At 43.2% G+C, this 21,439-nt stretch overlaps 1 protein-coding gene across 1 annotated transcript in view; it reads right to left on the minus strand.

Moving 5' to 3' along the window:
• The window catches only part of Slc25a13 (solute carrier family 25 (aspartate/glutamate carrier), member 13), a gene marked incomplete at its 3' end in the record, with an annotated part of 103,055 nt that extends 91,727 nt beyond the window's left edge, over nucleotides 1-11,328 (minus strand). The window contains 2 exon segments of the mRNA XM_013515919.1: nucleotides 10,908-11,023; nucleotides 11,309-11,328. Of these exon segments, the coding sequence (XP_013371373.1) occupies nucleotides 10,908-11,023; nucleotides 11,309-11,328 (136 nt within the window).
• Nucleotides 11,329-21,439: the final 10,111 nt, after the last annotated feature.

Below are 21,439 nucleotides of genomic sequence, written 5' to 3' on the forward strand. Positions count from 1 at the left end.
TTTCCCCTCTGAGCCTGTTTCCTCAAGCATGAAAGAAAGCCATAAACTACACCAGCCATTGTCCAACTGAACTATGAAGTATGCTCCCTTGGAGAGCTCGCTTCAAACGCATTCCCAAGCTCCACGCCCAAAGATTCTGAATCAGCAGTTTTGAGAGGGAGGCAGAATGTCCACAGTTGTAACAGATACCCCCATGCTATGACAATAAGCACTCAAGTTTTGCCTCACTGATAAAAACGCCGTTCTGAAATCTGGTTGACCTACAAATCCTCAAGATGAATTCACCATTCAAGTCATCACTGTGAATGCTGGTTAGCAAAGAAAAGGGCTCAAGGCCAGGAGACACGGAACGTAAGATACTATTTACCACATACACTAACGAAATCACGATCGGGGAAACCAAGTGAGATGTCTTCCATCTATATAGTAGAAAGAGAATTTTCACTTGAGTGGAATAAATCATTATGAGCCCTTCCTAACACCAAAAGTAGGTCACTTAAGATGGTGTCTGGAGGCAGACGGCTAACTGTGGCCACTCTCCAGATGTGCTGGCTTTAATCATCTGTTGTGTTAATTACTGTTAACTTTCATCACCACCAGAAAAACATAACAAGAAAACTCCAATGCTTTGAAATTCTTAAAGGAGCACAAAGGATCCTAATTCACTCTGTAAATGCAAGTAGAATATCTATATTGTTTAAAAAACCAATTTCCTAAGCTAGTTTCCTTAGACGGATGTTATCGAAAATAATTTTCTTACTGAAGTATTAACATACATTTAACCCTACTTAAATGCTTCAAGAGCAGATGTACTACAAATGCACACCCACAGTGATCCCATATTAGTATGAAACTGTTTTATTTCAATTAAAATGTCTAGCTATCCACCCCCAACATATACCTAAACTGTAATTTTCTCTGAGAACTTCCAATCTGTTCTTGATTTTGTTTCTTTTATCAACCTATCAGAGCAAAAACTGCCTTGCAACTGTTGGAAGAAATCAGTCATTAGCAGCAAGATTACAGAAATTTTCCAATTTAGCAAAACTGTATTTTTATCTCTCTCTCATACTGAAAGAATAATGGTATAATTTTACTATTTTTAAATGAGCTGTACAGTTTCAAATAGTCAGTTTTTTTTTTTCCCAGGGCTTGAAGTTTTAGGGTTGACTGTTAGCAGCTTTCTGTTCTCTACACCTTCTTTCTTATTAACAAGTTCTTTTCACCCTTTATCTCGCAAGAGCATGCACACACACACACACACACACACACACACACACACACACACACACACACACAGAGAGAGAGAGACAGGTACACTCAAGGGTAGGGCCTCCCAGTGCAGCTTCTCCTTGCCATAGTAGCCTTTCAGAGAACAGCTAACCTCCAGGCAGTAGTTAACTAAGGAGTGGCTTCTTGGGGCCGCAGTGATTTACTCTCCAACTGACATTCTCCCACCCTCTCAACGGGCTGGCCTTTTTTCCCCCTCCCTATTTTTCAAGTGCAGTGATGAAGTAGCAAAAAGTACAATATTTTAGCCATTTGAGCATGGACCGTTCTCAAATTATCCCACCAACTGGAAGTGCTCTCTGATACTACTATCTTTCAAAATTGAAGCCATTATGGTCAATCGTGCAAATCCGTATTTAGCTTTTGGTAAATAGTGGATTTTTGACCCAATGAACTGGAACAGCTTCTGAACAGTGTCTGGGATCTCTGACAAGACGCTCCGTACACAGGCAGGCCACGGCTGTTATCCACGCTGAGGAATTTACTTGCAAAACTCACACTGTTTTTCCTTGGGATTCTTATTCCCGTTGGAATGTAAGTGTTTGTAAGAAAATACACTTGGGTAGTCCACCTCAAAATAGCCTCTACTGTAGGGCAATAACTTTCTTTCATCAAAATAATAATAAACGGGTAAGACTGGACTAGTTTCTTTCAGACTCCAAGCACAGAGAACAGACACAAAGGGCAGATGGGTTTTCTCCATGCCAGAGTCCATGAAAATCTGAACCCATTTCCTTTTAGAGCCCTTAGTAGATGGCCAACCAAACGATTCTTTTTATATTCTTTGTAATTATTCCACATGTGTTGTAGTTACAGAAAAATGCCTTTTCAAATCTGTTTATTATACAATAGGCTGTCCAAAACATTTTACTTCCTCATGTATCCTAAATCAAAAGGCATCCAAAAACTCATAATCATTATTACATTTTTGAGCACGCGCACTGTTCCACAACCAATGTTTTTAACAGCAATGCTGGGAAAGTCTTAAATAAGGTGTATGTCTATTAGCTCAACTGCTCCTCTATAAAGGCAGTTTGTATCTTTGGCATGTCACTGACCCCTTTGAGATTTGCTAAAAGCTATGCACTTTCTCCTGGGGGTGGGTGCTCACTTAAGACAAAATATTACAAACAATCGTGGTCATTCATGACTTGGCACACTAAACCAGGACCCCACAGTTCAGAGCCCCTGTATTTAAAGTTCAATTAAAAACTGCGGACAGCCCCACTAAGATCTGGATAATGAAATGCTGTCATGTTCACACACTCACCTAAAACTGCACATAAAATGTTTCATGAAATTTTGATGACGGTCCTGAGAAAAGATGTCAAAGGAAGAGTGAAATATGTGATGGAATTCTGTAAATAAAATTTTAGATTTTAATGTGTGGAAGTGCTATGGTACAGAATACACTTTACATTTCTGAGAGGTTCCCTGGGCAAAGGAGGGTTCAAGTCCTCCACTGCTACTGAGCTAGACTACCACTGTCACACACTACAAGACACAATAACTGAAAAATTAAGTGTCTTCAATTAGCATCAGAAGACATCACAAATGCAAAACATTTCAGATAACAGTTTCATTAGATTCTCTCTCTCTCCAAGCCCACGGTGAAAATGTTTTGCTCCCCCAGCATCATTAAGAAACATGGCAGAATGAAAGTCTCAAGGAAACTACCATCCCAAGAATCCTAGATCAACCTGCTCAGACATCAGGAAAGCCCTTTAGAAGTCTGGCTTTCTGGTCCTCCACTCACAAAATGGAACGATCATCTGTCTGCTTCATGTAGATACTGTGATGCCTGAACAAGGGTTACAGGCATGGATGCCTCTGGCTTCACCACACGCCAACCAATACAACAGAAAATTAACTTCTCCAAGCGTCGCTCTGATTCTGTTCCTGTCATCCAAAGAACCTGCACTGGCTTCCAACTGCTTCTCATACCAGAGAACTCTTTCTCAGAGGCTCTGTGGCTGGTGCTTCATCAGAGATAGCCCCACCCCCAAGCGACCGCTCTGGTCTTTTAAGCTGCACCCCTCTATCAAGGGCCTCTTCTACCTCAGTCTGTATGGTGACCACCTCCCTACACCCCTCCCTACCACAACATTCTATTCAAACCGGAAGATAAAGCTTTCCAGGGTGAAGTTTGACCTGCGTACAGTTTAATAAGTGACCCAGATGTCTGTGTGACCAAGGCCACTTTCTAGGTACACTGAGAATTCTAATCCAGGTACGTTCTCGCCTTATACTTACTCCCCCACCCCACAGTGAAACAAGATCTTGACTAATACTTCTGCTTGTTGCCCTTTACTACTTCATGAAAAAATATTAAATCCTCCTAGGGTCTGATACAAACTGAGAGCAATATGAGGTAGTTGCCAGCCACCTGGATGAGGGAGGCCTCACCTACAGGGCGTGAGTATGACCACCAGCAGGGGGAGGCAGAGTGGCACACACTACAGGCCCTCTGAGCAGGGCGGCTCTCCTGCCCCACCACAGGCACCTCCGACGTCCTTACCAAGCCACTTTCCCTCTTATTACGGGCATCGGTGCCGTGCAGACCGCCCAGGTCGCGAAGATTGCAGAATAAAGTACACATAAAGCACTTAGCTCAGTGCCAGGTATGCAGCAAGTGATCAGTAAAGATAAAAATGCCAGTTGCGTTTCTTCTCTCATGAGAGGATATGAAAGTACACGCCCTGAGAGCAGAACAGGACCAGGAGCTTCTTTCTACCTGGACCCCCTTCCTCTCTTTTGAGCCTTCTCTCATCCCAAGGCACAGGCACCAAGCCAGAAAGCACCACTCTCTGGAGTGGCTCTGGTAGGGCTCAGAGACCTGACTTCAGTGCAGGTTTCTGGTCCCCCCGCCTTGACTGTCCCAGCACCTTCCACGTGAGCATCACCTTCACCCTCACAGTACCAACCCACTGTGGAACGCACATCCCCCGTGTAGCAGCTCAGTATTGATACTTCTCTGGTTAATCTTCTAGGCGGACTCAGCCTCCATCCCTCCTATCCACTTACAGAGGGGACATTGTGACATCTTCAGCAAATGTCAGACAGTTTTCACTGGTCTCCATCTCCAGCCCTAACATGCAGGCTCTGAGAAGAGAAAGAGTGTTTACTCTTGCGCATTACTGAGGCTCCAGTCCTACCGCATGGTTAGCGCCCAGGCGTTACCCCTGTCTTGCTCATGTATTCCACCTAGTTCAATGACTCCAAATACTGTCCATCCGCTGGTATCTCCTGCACTGCACTCACGTACCCAAGTGCCTACAGCCTCACTCGAACAGACAACAGGCAGCAAACTACACTCGCCGGAAAGGAAAAGGAGACTGAAAATCACTATTAAGATTCAGATAACTTTACTTGCGTGCTCTGTTTCGCTTGCCAAAACATGGCTGGTTTTTCATGAACCAAGCTTTTCAAAACAGTTTTTAAAACAATAAATATAGCTTTACAAATCACATTAAACCCAAAGAGAACACATTTTTATACATTTTCCTAATTTTTTCCAGGTTTACTGAGCTATAATTAACCAATAAAAATTATATATAAAAGGTGTACAGTGCGATGTCTTGATATATGGCTATACTGTGAAATATCATTAACGCAAGCTAATTAATACACCCACCACATCACATAGTTACCTTCTAAAAATATATGTGGGATAAGAATATTTAAGACTTACTGTCTTGGTAAATTTCAAGAACACAGTTCTTTATATTTAAGGCCACCAACATTGGGTCTGCAGAGCCTAACCTTACAATTGAAAGTTTGTGCCCCAGGCCAACAACTCCCCATTTCCTCCACCCTCGGTCCCGATAACCAACCTCCTACTCTGTGGTTATGAGTCTGACTAACTCAGGGTCCCTAAATGAGACTATGAGCTATCATTATAATTAAGTGTTTCACAGTTCAAATACCAGACAAAACGCATTCTACTTGTTATCTTAATCCCTAGTATTAATATCAACCTATATCTGTCCTGGTCGATACACTCTGGTGCAAAAATCAGCAAACTGTGTTCCTTTAGCCCACCAGATGATCTTGTAAATAAAGTTTTATTGGAACACAACCACATCCATCGTATATACACCGTCCATGACTACCTTTCCTGGCAATATCTGATTTGAACAGATACGACGTAGATCCTAACCTGCAAAGCCAAAAATACTTAATATCTGGCCCTTTACAGAAAAAGTGCACTAGCTCTAATTTTGCATAAAAAGTAACATTATCCAAGAGCAGCCCTATTATTATTAATAATAATAATAAAAATAAAAGTAAATTTTAAAAAATCATGTTGAAACTCTTAAGAGTTCAAATACTACATAAGGCCTTAAATTGTATTAACTTGAATTTTTAGATATGCATTAATATAGTGGAACTTTACTTGTTTCTTTGTTTTGTTCAAATGGCTAGACAATAGACAACTATTTTCTCTTTCCTCCTCTTCCCCTACTCGTCCTCCACTCTTGCAGCCATGCGCTGGCATTGCTGGATGACAAGTGACTGGGTGACGGCGAGTGACCGCTTCTCCCTCTCACAATGTGCACTCTTCACCACCCCAAGATATCTGAATTACAGTGAAGTAGGAAGATGAACATTTGCTACTAAACAGACTTTTATTTGCACAGTTAACCCTGAAGAGACTAAGAAACTTCTTCATATAGAAACACATAAGGGTACCACGGTGTATGCAATGCCACGGCATTTAAAAGTCCAGTAGGAGATTTTTCAGATATTAATAACTTGTTCTAAAATTGTTAATGAGAGGACAGAGAATAGTCAGGATAATCTAAAAGAAAAAAATAATAAATTTAAGAGGACTGACCAGATATCAGGACTTATTACAAAGCTGTAGTAATTAATTAAATGGTCTGACCCCTTCAGAAAATAATTTGGCAAGAGCTACTAAATCTACACATACCTATTTTCTATGATCTGACAATTCTAACCATAGAAATGCCTATATACATACCTGAAAAATATATATAAAGTAATGTTCAAAGCACATTATTGGTGGTAGCCCAAACTGGAAATATCCTAAATGTTTACCAATAGTGGAGTGAATGAATAAATAAACGAGGGCAGACACCTGATAGAGTACTATACACCAAAGAAAAAGAATAAAGTACAAATATATACCAAAACATGCACGCATCTCACAAATTAAATGTTGAACAAAAGAAGCCAGAGCAATAGGGTACATTCTGTATCATTCCATGTATGTGAATTTTAAAACTAGGCAAGACCAACTTATGGTGATGAATGTTGGTTATTACCATGGGGCTGGGGACAATGCCTAGAAAGAAAGCTCTGTATGGCTGATACCACCCTCTTCTGACCTGGATGGCAGTCAACAAGTATACACCCCAGATCAAGGTTCACCAAAATGTCTGCTTACAACCTGTGCATTCTTCTGCGTGTAAGCTATACTTGAACAAAGTATATTTTAAAAATTAAAGGGGTAAGATTAAAAACTACTGAAATATAAAATGGGTGAATGATGCAAACAAAAACACTTAGAACACACTTTTTTCTCCACACACAGAGAGTCATACATTACTAACTAGAATTCACCAATTATACCAACATTCTCCCAAGCACGTGTTCCCATCCCAAATCCACAGGAACATCAGGTACTAAAATAAGAAAACAAGGTGAGAGCAGAAATACTGGAGATAAGTTTCCCTCAAAGGAAACAGGAGACTATAATGAACTAGATATCAAAGGAACAAAATTGGCCTCATCAAGATCTTTTCATTGTAGCAAACACAGGGAGTGATCCAGACATGAAAATACGGAAAATGTAAACAAGGTCTCAGAAAAAACCGGGCAAGGTTTCGCCGAAACCTGACACTTGTTATCTGCCCCTCACCCCATCTGATTCGTGTTTGGTTTGTTTCCCAACCATTAGTGGGAGCAGAACACCGCTGGCTTTGTTGACAAACGCTGGTGCACAGTGAGGTGCCTGGAGAAGCCCGCTTCAAACACATCTTCTGTGGAAACCCAACAGGCACACAGATGAAGAGGGCATCTGCTCTGCTCTGGATAAAATAAAGCCTGGCGGGCATCAGGGACCGGCGGCCACTGTCCGGCCTTCCATGCAGCCCAGGGAGGACCCAGGTGGCCACCAGGACAGTATGAAAGCCATGCTCTCCTCAGGATCCCCACCGCCGATGGAGCCAATCTGGAAAGTGAAAGGGCTCCTTGCTCTCTTCCTCGCTGAGCTCACTCTTCCTGCAGACACAGACTGAGGTACGCGATCTTCTCAAATACTACTGGGACCTTTTTTTTGTTTTGTTTTGCAGGACTGGGGATTGAACCCTGGGCTTGAAGCACGCTAGGCAAGCATTCTACATTGAGCTGATACACTAAGACAAACTCTCCCTAAGTTGTCCAAGCTGGGCTCGAGTTCAGTACTCCTGCCTCGGCCCCTCCACATACTTGGGATCGCAGGCCTGTGCTCTATGCCCAACACACAGGGCTGCTCTTGGATAATGGATCTATACGGCGCTAAGGACAGAAGCGGGTCGGAATGCTGACTCTGAGCAGCCTCATGCCTGCAGAGAGCCCAGCTACAGATCTCGACTCTCATTTTCTGAATAAAAGTTTGGGTTTATGAGACCAGGATAAACTAGGTATGTGCCTTTCTTTTATCCAACTCCAGATTGTGTGGTTTATTTTTGGTATCTTCAACTCCATGATCAGGTTCCTGGAAAACACTGCTAGCTTCTTCTAAAGGTACCAGCTATCAAAAAACAAAACAAAACAAAACACCCTTCCTTTATTTACTTGGGCAAAAGACTTAACCACATCACCCACAATTGTTAACTTTACCCTACCCTGTGAAAATGTTAAACGTTAGCCGTTAATTCACAATCTGATGGTCATCTGGTTTTGTTTTGTTTTTTGTCTGTTTTGGTACTGGGAATCAAACTCAGGACCTTATACTTGCAAGGCAGGCACTGTGCCACTGAGCTATATCTCCGGCCCTGATGGTCATTTGGATATCATACTTCTGTGCATCTCTCTTTCAGTTTAATCCTAAGTGGGGAATCAAAGGCCAGAAAACCCAGGCTACATCTTACGATACCCACAGGATGAGGATCCTGTGGGCTTATCGTAACTGTACACAAGGTCTACATACTATATGCTATCGTTTGATGAGACAAGAAAATCTTACAGTAAATTATCTGGGGAAGATTAGGTCGTGGCGGGCAGGCTGCACATTTTTCTATAGCAGTCGTAAGCAATCGAGGATGCGCCAGAACATCAGTTCCTGGAAACTGCGCCTGCTCATCATGGCTTCAGAGATGGACAGTGTTTGACAAGCAACAGATGGTGAGCAAACAACTCACTAAAAGTCCAGATGTGTAAATGCAAGTTGAAAGGCATTTCCAATGGCTATAGCTAGGGCTCTGGCTGTGGGAGATTTTGTGAAAGGGATTTCCAAACGGCAAGGGAAAAAGGAAATCCTCTTCTTCTCAAGCAATTTCTTTTAGAGTTATTATTTTTGTAAAGGCTTTTGTTTTACAGATAGTACCTTTATATTTGGTGGCTCTTTTAACACAGTCCTTTAAAGACAATTATTACCCTATCTTTTTTTTTTTTTTTTTTTGGTTTTTCTCCGGTACCGGGAACCGAACTCACGACCTTGCGCTTGCCAGGCAGGCGCTTTTGCCACTGAGCTAAATCCCCAGCCCCAATTACCCTATCTTTACAGATGGAGAAAATAAAGCTCAGAAAGTTGAAATGATTTGCCCATCAACAGCTAGCAAGGAACTGAAAGGGAATTCTCATGTCTGCGTTGAGTTCACAGAAGACTCTTGTCACCTACATCCCACTTTTCCACCTGTCCATCTCTTTTAATCACACCGATACTTAGAAAGGTCTGTTTCTCTCCTGCTTCCCCGGTTCTTCCATCCAGACTTCAGGGGAAGCAGGAAGACAAGGGAGACAACACACCAACGCTAAATTCATCCAAACTCGCAGGCTTCTTTGTGCACCCCCAGGTCATGCCGTCCTATCATTTTCATCATCAAACTGGCACCCACACTACACAAGAGAGCTGCTCACTGACTAGCTGCAGATTGTAGTGAGACTTTTTACCCTGGTATTCCCCTGAGAAGTTGTGATTTCAGTGGTGCTGAGAGGAATCTGGTGACGGAAAAGGAAAAACTAAATGTAAGGATCTTCAAATATTAAATAATTCTCATGAAGTGTTCATGGAAACATCTATGATTCAGAAGCACGCATGTAATTCTTTTCCTTTGCTCTGGCTGCTCTCACGCTGAGTAACTCTGTCACTCAAATGAGCATGAGAAGAGTGGGGGCAGGGGGAGAGTGAACCCACTCCGCTACCTTATCTCTGCCGTGTGTCACTACTATCCTCGCTTCTTACAAGGAAAGGAGGACTTGGGAGGACAATGAACTTGGCTCAGAGACAAAAGTGGCCAAGCTGAAAGCGGCTAAGTCTCTGCCTTCAGAGCCAACGCTGTTATACCATCTGTAACTGCCCCACAGCCATATATTTCCCATAATATACCAAATAAGACGAGTCCAAGAGATCTGACCCAAGTGGAAGCTAATAAAGACATTTAAAGTGAGCACCTGAGCCATTGCCCCTCAAAGCATAATCTACACACCCACAGGGCTCCACCGTGCTTCACGATGTTACGGTTTATATCTCAAGCTCTCTTCAAAGTTTCATATGCTCGGAAGTGGGGCTGTTGGGAGGCGCCTGCATCATAGGGGTGCATGACACTCATCAGTGAATCAGCCCCCCGGTGAGTGGAGAGCTAACTGTGATGTGCGAGGGAGCATAGCTGAAAGAGGTGGGTCACTGTGAGCGTGGCCTGGAAGGGTCTACCTCCTTCCCTGTCCCTCCACTCGTACTCTCTGCTTCTTGAACGCCATGTGACTCCCCTCTGCCACGCTGCCCTGCCCTGGAGCCAGCCAACTATGGACTGAAATGTCTATAAACTTCGAGCCGAAACAAACCTGTTCTCCTTTGCGTTTCAGGTATCAGGTATCAGAACCCAGCAAAGAGAAAGTGACTATGAGAATGCGCAGCGGGTGACAGTATCACGGGTGATGCACATCGGGTACCACAGAGTCCAAAAGAAACGTGCTTTCTGTCACCTCTACCTCCACTAACCAGCCTCTTCAAAGAACTTACTACTGACCCACTACTTTCCGGTCTTCCCTTTCTTCCCAAGGTCTTTCCTGTACCGTTAGGATCCAGGAGCACAGGCAGTGTCCCTAGGAGTAACTCTGTCTACGAGGGCAAGGTAAAGACGGCAGTGCTGGGCGCCTGGGTCATAGCAATTTATTACCTGTTGGGGAAGGGAAGGAACAGCAGTCTTATTGACTTGCACATCCCACGACTCTAAGAAAAGTGATGCCACACGGTTACCCTCTTTGGAATTAAACCAGAGTATCAAAACTATCAAGCCAGATACTTAGTAGCCCCAAACGCTGGTATCTTTGTTAAAATGAATATACTAACTCCTTAAGAGAATGTCCAGGCACTTTACTTCATTCTTGAGCAAAAAAAAAATGCTTCCCCAGTCCCCCCGTATACAGGAGCACACACGCTCACTCCTTACCGAAGGTAACTTCTCCTTTGCCGGCTTTATCAAACAGCTGAAAGGCCACCATAAACAACGCATCGGGAGCACACAGGACAGACTCAAAGGCGACAAATTCTTGAAAGGATATTAATCTGTAACATCAAACAAACACAAAGCACAAAGTCAGTAGCTTGCAGAAAATAAAAGCACATATAAAATACACTCAGAGGCAAAAAATAAGTGTTGTCGTCACAAAAGTAAAATTCATAACTAAACACATTTCTCAACACAGCATTTCTTCTTACACAGAGTGGACGGATGGATGAAACAATGTACAGCAGCTAAGAGACGAGACAGGGCCAAGCACAGGGTGAAACACTAAATGCATTATAATGTCAAATGCAATTGTTTTATCCAACGTCATTGAGGTTTCAAACCTCAATCTTCCCTCAGGCATGGTGTTAGATTCTACAGTTAAAGCCTAGATTCTTTGGCCTGAGCGGTAACTGCATAACAACAAGAGAGTACTGCTTTGTTATTTAGTAATACCCTTAGATACCATGCAAAAATGACTCACAGATATTCATTCATTACCAATACCTACTAACCACATGTGAACTGAACAAGGAATATTACAGGGGACAATACAGACAAATCAGATATGAAACGTGACCCCAGAGAAATTCTAGGCAGGTAAGGCAGAGAGCAGTGGTCTAGAAAGAGCAGCATACAGCACAGACAAAATGGAAAACGAGGACCAATAGAGGACGAGAGGATTTTGAAGGCAAGAAAAGAACCTGCTCGTTCTTCTCTAGGGAAGAGTTATCAAAAATTTCTAAAGAAGGTCTCTGCATGATCAAATCTATGCCTTAGGACAGCATGTCCGGCTACAGAGGTTTTGACTTGCAGAGTCATGAAAGGAGTTCCTAGGAGCATTTCCTACCACTGTAATGTATTTCAAAGGTTAAAATACAGAGAAGAAGAAAACAGGAACATATTCATGTTTTATCGAACAGTCAATTATAAACATCTTATAGAGAACACATTTTTATACATCGTTCCAAAGTCAACTTAGCTGTTTCCCTGAATGTCACCTGACTACCGTGCCACAAAGAGGGAAAACCCATGGCGTATTCAGTGCAAAGCCTGAGGGGGTGCACACATGACTGCGGCAGTGCAGGACCTGACTCAAAGCTAAGAGAAGTAAAGCCCTAAGGACACAAAGGAAGGAGTATTTATCTCGCCTGGAAAAGCCGGGAACCCTTCATGGAGACGTGGCCTTTGAAGGAGGATGTTAAAGATGAATCGAGCTGGGAGATCACCTACTCCAAGTTCCTCACCTGACTTTTGAGATGAAACTGAAGCGGAAGGAAAACGACTTGCATTAGGCAAAATACCGGTGGCTTCTGGCACTCGGGGCCTACCAATGGGGTCTCCTGGTTTCCACGGGACCTGGGGAGAATCCCCGCTGGTGGAGGAAGGAGAGAGGAAAAGGAAGAAGGCTGGAGAGAACTGTCTCCCAGAGCACGGAACAGAGGAGAAAACAGGGGATGTGCTGCCTTCAGAGGAGGACCACAGAGCTCCGGAGCCTGAATCTAGACGGCTTGGAGAGCAACAGATCGGCTGCAGCGGGAACAGTGGCCCCTGCGGAGAACCTCCACAGCCAGGCTGCAGAACCCTGCTGCTTTCACAGGCAGGGATAAATCACTCGAGGCTTTTAGATTAACAGGTATCAGAGCCAAATCTTTGCTCTGGAAGAGAAACTGGTTTAGAAGACACAGTTTAAAAGGCAAGAGGATCGGTCGTAGCTAGGGTAGAAGGGTACGGTGGGAGATCTCAAAGGAAAGGCAGGGAGGGCCAGAGAAACACAGGTGAAGCTGAAATGACAGCACGGGGAAGGGGTGAGATTGAGGACGAGACAGACACAGGATGCTCCCACTACAGAGAAAGCAAATTAAAAGAAAATAAGAAAAAAAAAGCAGGGACCTGGGGAAAAACATGACCAGCTCTGCCCACGTTAAGCAGGAAGTACCAAGTGGGTCACCAAAGTACCATGGTCCCTACGTGTAACTGAGCAGATTCCGACGTGGGCTAAGCTGCGTCTCCCCACGTCCCCAAGCCCCAGTCCTGCAGAACATGGTGTTACCTGGAAACAAGGTTTCACAAATGCAATCAGTCAAGGCGAGCACCTACTGAGTAGGGCGCATTCCCATACCATATAATGTCGTAGAGTCCTTCCAGAAGCGGGGAGGGGGCCTTGGACACAGACAGACGTGGAGGAGACACGATGTGAGGATGGAGGCAGGGCTGGGTGAGGCTTCTCCAAGCCAAGCAACACCAGCGAGAGGCATGGGAGCGACCTCCGCAAGGCCTTCAGGAAAACACTACCCTCTTGCTACCTTCACAGTGGACTTCAAACCTTCAGAACTCAAGAGCATAAATTTCTGGTTTTAAGGTACCAGTTTAGGGACTTTGCTACACAGCACTAGAAGAAACAAACAGAGAGGCTAAGCTCAGAAATAGAGCTATGAGAATGGGTGCTAAAAGCTGAGAAAGAAGGGACAGCCCTGAGGCGCCCCAGCAGGCCCACCGCCATGACTGAAGGGTACCCAGGCTGACGGGACCTCACTGTCTCCTGTCCTCACTAGTCCTCACTGGTCAGCCTGAGCAGACACCACAAACACACAGGCAGCCTGGGCTGCTCACGCCGGTAACGCCAGGCTGGGAGCTGCGGCAGTCACTATCGTGTCTGCCAAATCACCCGGGCACAGGAATCAGGTTAGTTAAAAGAAAACCATGCTATGCACAATCTAGAACAGGCTTTTTAGACATTTCATGCTCTTAATAAACATTTCTTGCCTCAAACAATAAAAAAGAACATCGTACCTCCCTTTAAATGGTGTGCATGTATGTGGCTAAATCTTCCTCTCACAATTTTAATAGGGTTTCACTACCATAACTGGCAGATGAACACTCTGGTATTTTAGGCATGTTACTCATACCAAAAAAGTATGCAATTTGGTAATCCCGATAGATACAAATATTCAAAAAAAAATCTACGTAGGAGGTATAGAGATGAACGATGAAATCACAGTGTATCACTGTTCATCAAGATCATTTTGGATTTTCAAGGTAATCTGACTAAAAGTCTATGCGAATAATTATATAGTACTATATTCATTTACAGCATATCTAAAAACACCTATATTTTCATATAAACAGTACTTCAGTCTTGCTTTACAGATTTAACAGGTATTAGCATCAGTTACAACACAGAATACAAGCTTAATCAAGTTCAGACCTGGCGGTGAGCTCACTTAGTTCCTTTTCTACCCCAGCTCCCAAGATTTCTTTGACAACGTTAGGTGCCCTTTTAAACTAATCACACAACTCTGATTCAGTTCATAAACATTATATAAAGAGGAGTATCTGACACCAACACTCACTGGCAGAAACCAGCAGTAAGAAATGGGTCAGCAAAGCAAGTATATAAGTCACATTCATGGGTCTACACTGTTTAAAGCTTAGTGGAGAGCAGGTTTCTAACTACTCTAATTCACAATTCTGATCCTCACAGAAACTGTCTTCAAGCAAGTTACTTTTGTGTTCCAAAGTATTAGAGCTACTCCTCTCCTAGAAAAGAGGGTGGAGGTTGTAGCTCAGTGCAGGGACCCTAATGAACAAGAAAAAAGAAAAACATAAAATTCCTAATAATGAAACTATAAGAGATTCACTGCTAACACTCTGGAGTGCACACGTCCTTTACAAAAGGATAACTCTCCTTTATAACCTTCCTTTATAAAAGCAGCAACTTCATAGCTCCTTTAAAGGACAAGTAAAACAGCCCATATGCTGCATACTACTATAAAATACTGAGCCAAGAGAACAGGGATTAAATGTGAGCTGTATGTGTACGCTATGTTTACGACAATGTAAGTGTTACTTATCTATCATATATGTACAGAGGTATTAAAAGGATATACACCAAAATGAGGATGCTGTTTTTTACTGTTGTTGTTTTAATCATGACATAACTTTAGGTCCCTCTATCGCATTTTGATTTGCCAAGGGAGAGTCCTAGCCCGGAAATACTTAAAATATATGGCAGAGCGTAGACTGAGAACTATGCTACTTGGAAAAGACAGTTAACTAAAGGTAACTGAAGAACTTGGAGAGAAAGATTACTGTGATACTGAAAGAATAGAGATAGGGAGAGTCCTACTGAAATCAGGAACATACAACACCCGAGGAAAGATGCGACAATGCAGTGATGACGCGTCAATCCCGCAGCAAGGAAGGCGAAGATTCGATTGAGGAGAAGTGGGAGGCAGCAGAAGGACTGGAGCTGAGCTTGAGAGCCTTCTCTGTGCACTGGGCAGAGACCAGGGTGAGGAGTACTCGGCAAAATGTGCAAGCTCTGCTCTTAGAGCTGGTGGGACAGAGGGGCAGAAGGTAAACGAGGAACCAGAAAGAAAGAGACGAAAAGCGACACGCAGGGCAGACTTACTAGGGGCAAAGGGCAATGAGAAATACAGTGCCGTGGACTGAGCGAGAGGGCCCACACGGGTCAGGCTAAGATCTCAAAGTTTCAATGACACGATCAATGCATGCTTCAGAACCATTAATCAGGCAGAGAAGCGCTAAGACAAACCAGAAGGAGAAAGACTGAAGCTGGGCAAACATGTTGAGAGGATCCACGGAAGAGCCAGGAGGACTGAATGAGCAAAAAGGGTGCTCTGTACAAGGGGCAGTGTTCAGGGCTACATCTCCGGAGGACAGTTTCATGTCACACCACAAGCACCGTACTCCCATGTCTAGGAGTTTACCCTAAAAATTAATAAATAAATGTATGCAAACTTAACTAAAGGGATGTTCATGCAGCATTGCTGGTAACAGTGAAAACCACCTCAATATTCAACTGATTAAATAAAGTAACATTCATATACATGGTTATGGCTCATATCTAGATGTACCACCAAGCCTCACGCAGTCACAGATGGGGCTTTTTCAGAGGTGGCTGGGTCTAGAGTGTGTGACACTGGGGTGGATTCATGGTGCAATGCTAGGATTGAGGGCACTAGCATTAAGGGTGTGAGTGCTAGCCGTCGTAAGTAGCCTGGGAAAAATATAAACAGAAAGACCTGTGGTTGTCCCTTGCTTGTTTTGCTACCTTCTGCCCACCATAAACTGTTTGTCCTCCGTGACGCCTGTCTGCCACACCACCCTGCCTTGGAGCCAGCTAACTGATGACTGAAACCTCTACAAACTGAGAGCTAAGTAAACCTTTCCTCCTTTAGCTTTGGGTGTTGAGTATTTTATCTCTGCAATGAGAAAAGTAACACAAGCATCATAATCCATTTCTAGGAATTTATCCTAAAAAAGGGATGTTCCTATAGCATTGTTGATAAGTGAAAACCTCATACACAACTGATTAAGTAAAGAAACATTCATATATAAGGTACTGCCAAATACTAAAAATTGTTATAAACAAACCCACGGTATTAAATGAAATGTCAGTTACACAAAGTGTGCTGAAAATGATTCTGCACCGTTAAAAATGGACAAAAATGTTACTTTACTTGTGCGTGCACAAGCACACACACAGTCTGGAAGTATGCACTCTGAAGTGTTAGCAGTGAATCTCCTACAGTTTCATTATTAGGAATTTTATGTTTTTCTTTTCTCTTGCTCATTAGGGTCCCTGCACTGAGCTACAACCCCCACCCTCTTAAGATTGTGAGCAAGGGTCTCACTAAATCACTAAATCACTGAGACTGAACTTGTGATCCCCTGGCTCAGCCTCTCAGAGTGCTGGGATTACAGGCCTACGCCACTGCACCCAGCTACTTGTTTTCAATAATATAACACTTGTTGTTTTCATAATAAGAAAAAAATAAAAATGCGTATAAAACAACACAGCAAGCCCCTGAACTGGGATCGTGGTAAAGGACTGAATAACAGATGCAAAGGGAGGGAGACAAAAGGAAAAAAGGAATGAAGGGTGTGAAGGAATGAAGGGTGTGAAGTTACCATCCCGGAAGCCGGGGTGGTAACTCCAGTGCGCTGCTCCTCCCTGCTGGTGTTCATCCCCACTCGGCCGGGCAGGGACTCCTGTGGTCCCTCTCATCTCAGCCTGCCTTCCATCTTCAGGCCAGCTCTCCGGCTAGGAAAGTTTAAGCAACTGTGCATAAGAATCTGATCTGTTCATACTTCAGGGAGCTGGGTGTGGACAACGCACCGTATCAAAATTCAATTACTACTTTTGCTTCAGGTTCCTAACCACAAGAATGCTTCCCAAAAATAACTTTCCTTATTACCCTCTTCCGTGTGTTACTAAGAAGCCAAGGAATTGTCCAGGATTAGCAGCAGAGATAAAAGCGAATTCTAACTCCAGAAACAGGGTTCTAAGACCACCCAGGTTTCAAAAACCTGTGGGTGTTGAGGGGGGGAAAAAAATCTAGAATTGGACTCTCCTGTGAAAAGCCAGTTTAATTTTATCAAAAGAGCTTTGGCCTTCATAATTTTAACATCTTTTAATAACAGCTTTTTGGCTTTTACAGCTCTTCCCATTCCCTCTCAAATGCCTCACACGTACACTGTGCGTGTTCTGTGCCAGGCCGCGCTGCGGGCACCCAGCACACGGCACAGATGAGACGGACCAAATCTGTGGCACGTCTTCCCTACATTCGTGGGGGGGCGGGCAAGGGCAGTGAACAGGAACGTACAAAAAGACAATTCCAGAACACATAACCGTGCAGAGGGTAAACTAGAGGAACGCATTCAAGCCAAGCTCAGCCCCACAGATTCTGCTTCACTGGTCTGGGGAAGGACTGAGCACTTACTTGCCTTTCTGAGCTTCCCAAGTTATTCTACTTTGCTGCCAGGCTTGAGAATCAACAAGGGGAGAGCAGGGAGACGGGAGATGGCACTGGTTTGCCTCAGTGGTCAGGAAAGCCCGTGAAGGAAGCATCAAGATCTGAAAGAGGAAAAGGCAGGACCACTGGGAAAGCACAGGGCTTCCGAGAAGAAGTCTCTACGTGAGGGCCCAGGGAGGACCAGCCCTGGCAAGTTCCACGGGGCAGGGAGACAGCTGGAGAAGAGGAGGAAGGAGAAATGATGGTGTCCGTGGAGTTTATCCCTGATGTACGCAGGCAACGCACTGATGGAGGGTTTTATTATAGAGTGACGTGGTTCCCCTCAGCGTCAGAAAGGCGAGAAGGGACACTCAGGACAAGGGAGTGCAGCTTGGACCAGGAGAGAGAGAAAAGACGAGTAGTCGGGTCCGGGATATATTTTCTAGACAGCTGTTAAGGCTTAATAGCACAAAGTTTCCTGGGGGCCATTCTACAAGTCACAGTGAAGAGTTTTAGAAGCACAGGAACCAGTCCAGCCCAGGAAGAGGACACCCTGAGGCTTGGGGCTGCAGGGGCGAAGAGAGCCAGAAGCACAGGCTCAGGGGCCCTGAGGTCACTGTGGATATGAAAACTACCAGTAAGCAGAGGATGAGGGAGCTTATAGGGAAGATTTCTATTTACTATTGCAGATGATGGTGAGTACATAAACAGGGCCTCCCAGCCCCAATCATCAAATTCATTGTAACTGTTTATAATACATTCAAAAAGGTGACAATGAGCATTACCGAATTTTATACCATAAGCATCAGGAATGTTCTGGAAAGAAGCCTAGGTGCTAGTCCTACCTGTGACTAACCAAGCTACCTTGTCTCCTACTCCATGAAAATTGCTCTCCCATCCGCCCCTCTGTCTTTAAAGCTGCTTTCTTCCACGTTAGGTTGCAGGACTCACTCCATGCCTCCCCTGGCCCCGGCATGGGCTTGGCGGACCCTGGACTGCATCTGTGCGGAGGCCAGCAGGGATCTCGGTTCTTCTACTATGTGCTCTGGTTTAAATCTCAGGGCAGCGCTTGCCAAGAGCCAATTTAAATTCATTGGCTCCAATGAAACCTGGCAGATTGAATATTGTTCAAACAAGCAGGCTACTACTGCCTGGCTTTAAAAACCTATAAAAGATTTTTATTAGTAATTTTACTGTATTGTTATCTTGAATTTGGCCCATAAATACCACCTCTGCAGACATCTCTTCCCCCACATTGGCAAAAAAAGATAAATATACAGGCTCTCCTAATTGTGAACTTAATCCAGTAAGTGACGGTCTATAGCACCAGCCCTAACTCTGCTTATGCTTTTTGGTTTACAGCGAATAGCACTCAAGCTGCCCAAGGCTGACAGTGGCAGTAAGTGTTTTTAGAGGGGCCATCTCATGCCCCCAATATTATCAGAGGGCTCAAGTACATCTAATGGGTCAGATTCACCCCTTTTACAGTTCTCTTTTGCTAGTAGTTAATTTAAGTAACACTAAAAAATGTCTTACACATATCCTTTTACACTCCATCATTTCTCTGTTAAACAACTACTGCCAATGACCTCCTGAGAATGTGTCTCCATGTCCCCGGAACCTGGTGCAAGTCTCCCACCTTTTAACCTTTGTGCAATGAAAACATTCTAATTGTGGCACTGTACCGCAAGACCGACATTGCACCAAGGGAAAAGAACCACAACAAGCTTTGAGAATCAGGCCCAAATCAAATTCTCTCTCTCCTTAAATCGCTAGATACATATCTTTTATTTCTTAAATATTAGTAAATATTTTTTAAAACCTGAAAAGCCACCACATCATATTACATTACTCCTATTCTGTATAATTCCCAAAACTGACAATAGAATTGTAGGTATGATCACAAATATTCTATGTATTATATCATAGCAATTTTAAGACCTATTCAAAGACTTTTTCTCAAAGGAGAAGTTTAAAAAGTAAAAGAATTCACCATAAAGCACTCAAAATTGAGTCATGTCTGTAAAGGGGAAAATAAAAGATCACGGGAGAAGAAAGGGAAAAGTAATTGTAAGCTATGTTGGAAACCCGCTTTAGATAAATACAGCAGATTTTTACAAATCTGTATTTTTTACATCTTTCCTTCTTCTTCCAATTAAGGCTGGACAAGAAGGTTTCAACTTTATTAAAATGGCAAATGCAGAAGGAGAACGGGGACACAAACCACAGAAAAGAAATAAGTCACTATAACCCTGGCAGGCGGACACTCTGTCAGCACTTTGAAAGTGACCACACTGTACACTGGCCTAACGCTGCATAACGCAGCAGGTTGCTTTCTCCAGATTAATGGCGGACAAGCAGCTACTGTAAATGTACTCAAGGACACTGAGGCTGGCCAGCATGCACGACAAAGTGCCACGCTCGCTGCTCTTCACACTGATCTCCAGCTGGGTCGGTCCTTTGTTTTAGAGCTAAGCACAGAAGCACCCTCCGCTCAAGAGACTGTGAGTGCGTCCAGCACAGGCTGAGGAGCAGAGATTTTTTCATGTAACTTTCTGCTAAAGATGCTATATTATCTGATCTTGGCTCGAACGGCATTGAAAAATATCAAAAATCAATGGAGTGAGGTGATTTTTTTTATTGGAATACAATGCCTTTCTGAATAATTTTTTTTTGCTAAATCTCAAAGTCAAATAACGACGATTAACACAATATTCTGAAACAAACAAAAGGTACCTAAGCACAGACACAGAAAAAGTGGCAGGAGAAAATGGATTACTTTTTTTGCCCTTGGCAATGATGAATTTCCAGTTAGTCGCTCTGCTTAGAAAAAGGATAACATGTAAGCAGAACACTGAAATCAAACTACACTGATTCCGCTTTGAGAAACATAATCAATTACGCAGCAACATTTTAGCATTTTATTTCACTCAATTCTAATTCTTAAGTTTCAGACAAAGGATACCAAAACCTTTCTTGATGTGACTGTAATATAAGCCCCTTGGCAAAGAAAAATTAAGTGACTGAAACAGCTCTTATCATTTTAAAAAATAAAATTATTCACAGTATGGGGGGCAAGAAGACAGAAATACACAGGCTTGAGCCAGAATATCGCCAAAAAACAGCCAACATTAATATCTGCTGTGCCAGCTGAATTCAAATTAACCCAATTTTTACATGTTAATTAAACCAGCTATTTTCTTCTTATTGTATTTTTGCTTCTTAAATAGGAGAGTCTATAAGTGACTCCCAACAGACTTGTCCCAACAATGACGTATTCATTTACTTCTATTATGACCATACAATACAGTAACTGAGCAGTAATTTTTCACAGTCAATTACATGTGTGGTTCTTTATGCTTAAAGATGCTGAAATAATGTGTACTATAGAGCCATATGCCTGGATCTCTAGTCTGCCCGAGGCAGTTGCCTGGGTAACACATTTTCTCTCCAGTTCAGCATAACCCTTCACTGAATATCATTAGGTGTCATTAAATAGCAAACATTAACATGAACTTCAACATACTACTTAGATAGAGTCATTTTACCCATGTAAACAAGTGCTGCGTCATTTATAATAAGCTCAAAATAGATTATGATTTTCTGTACTTAAGAACCTGAGGAAAAAAAGGTGCCCACATGCTGATTCCAAATTGAATTTGCAGAAATTTCTGGTAACATACAGGAACTCAGGCCAAGTTTCAGGGATAACTC

Source organism: Chinchilla lanigera, unplaced genomic scaffold (genome assembly GCF_000276665.1).
Source record: "Chinchilla lanigera isolate Chin_1 unplaced genomic scaffold, ChiLan1.0 scaffold00031, whole genome shotgun sequence".
NCBI classification, from domain to species: Eukaryota; Metazoa; Chordata; class Mammalia; order Rodentia; family Chinchillidae; genus Chinchilla; species Chinchilla lanigera.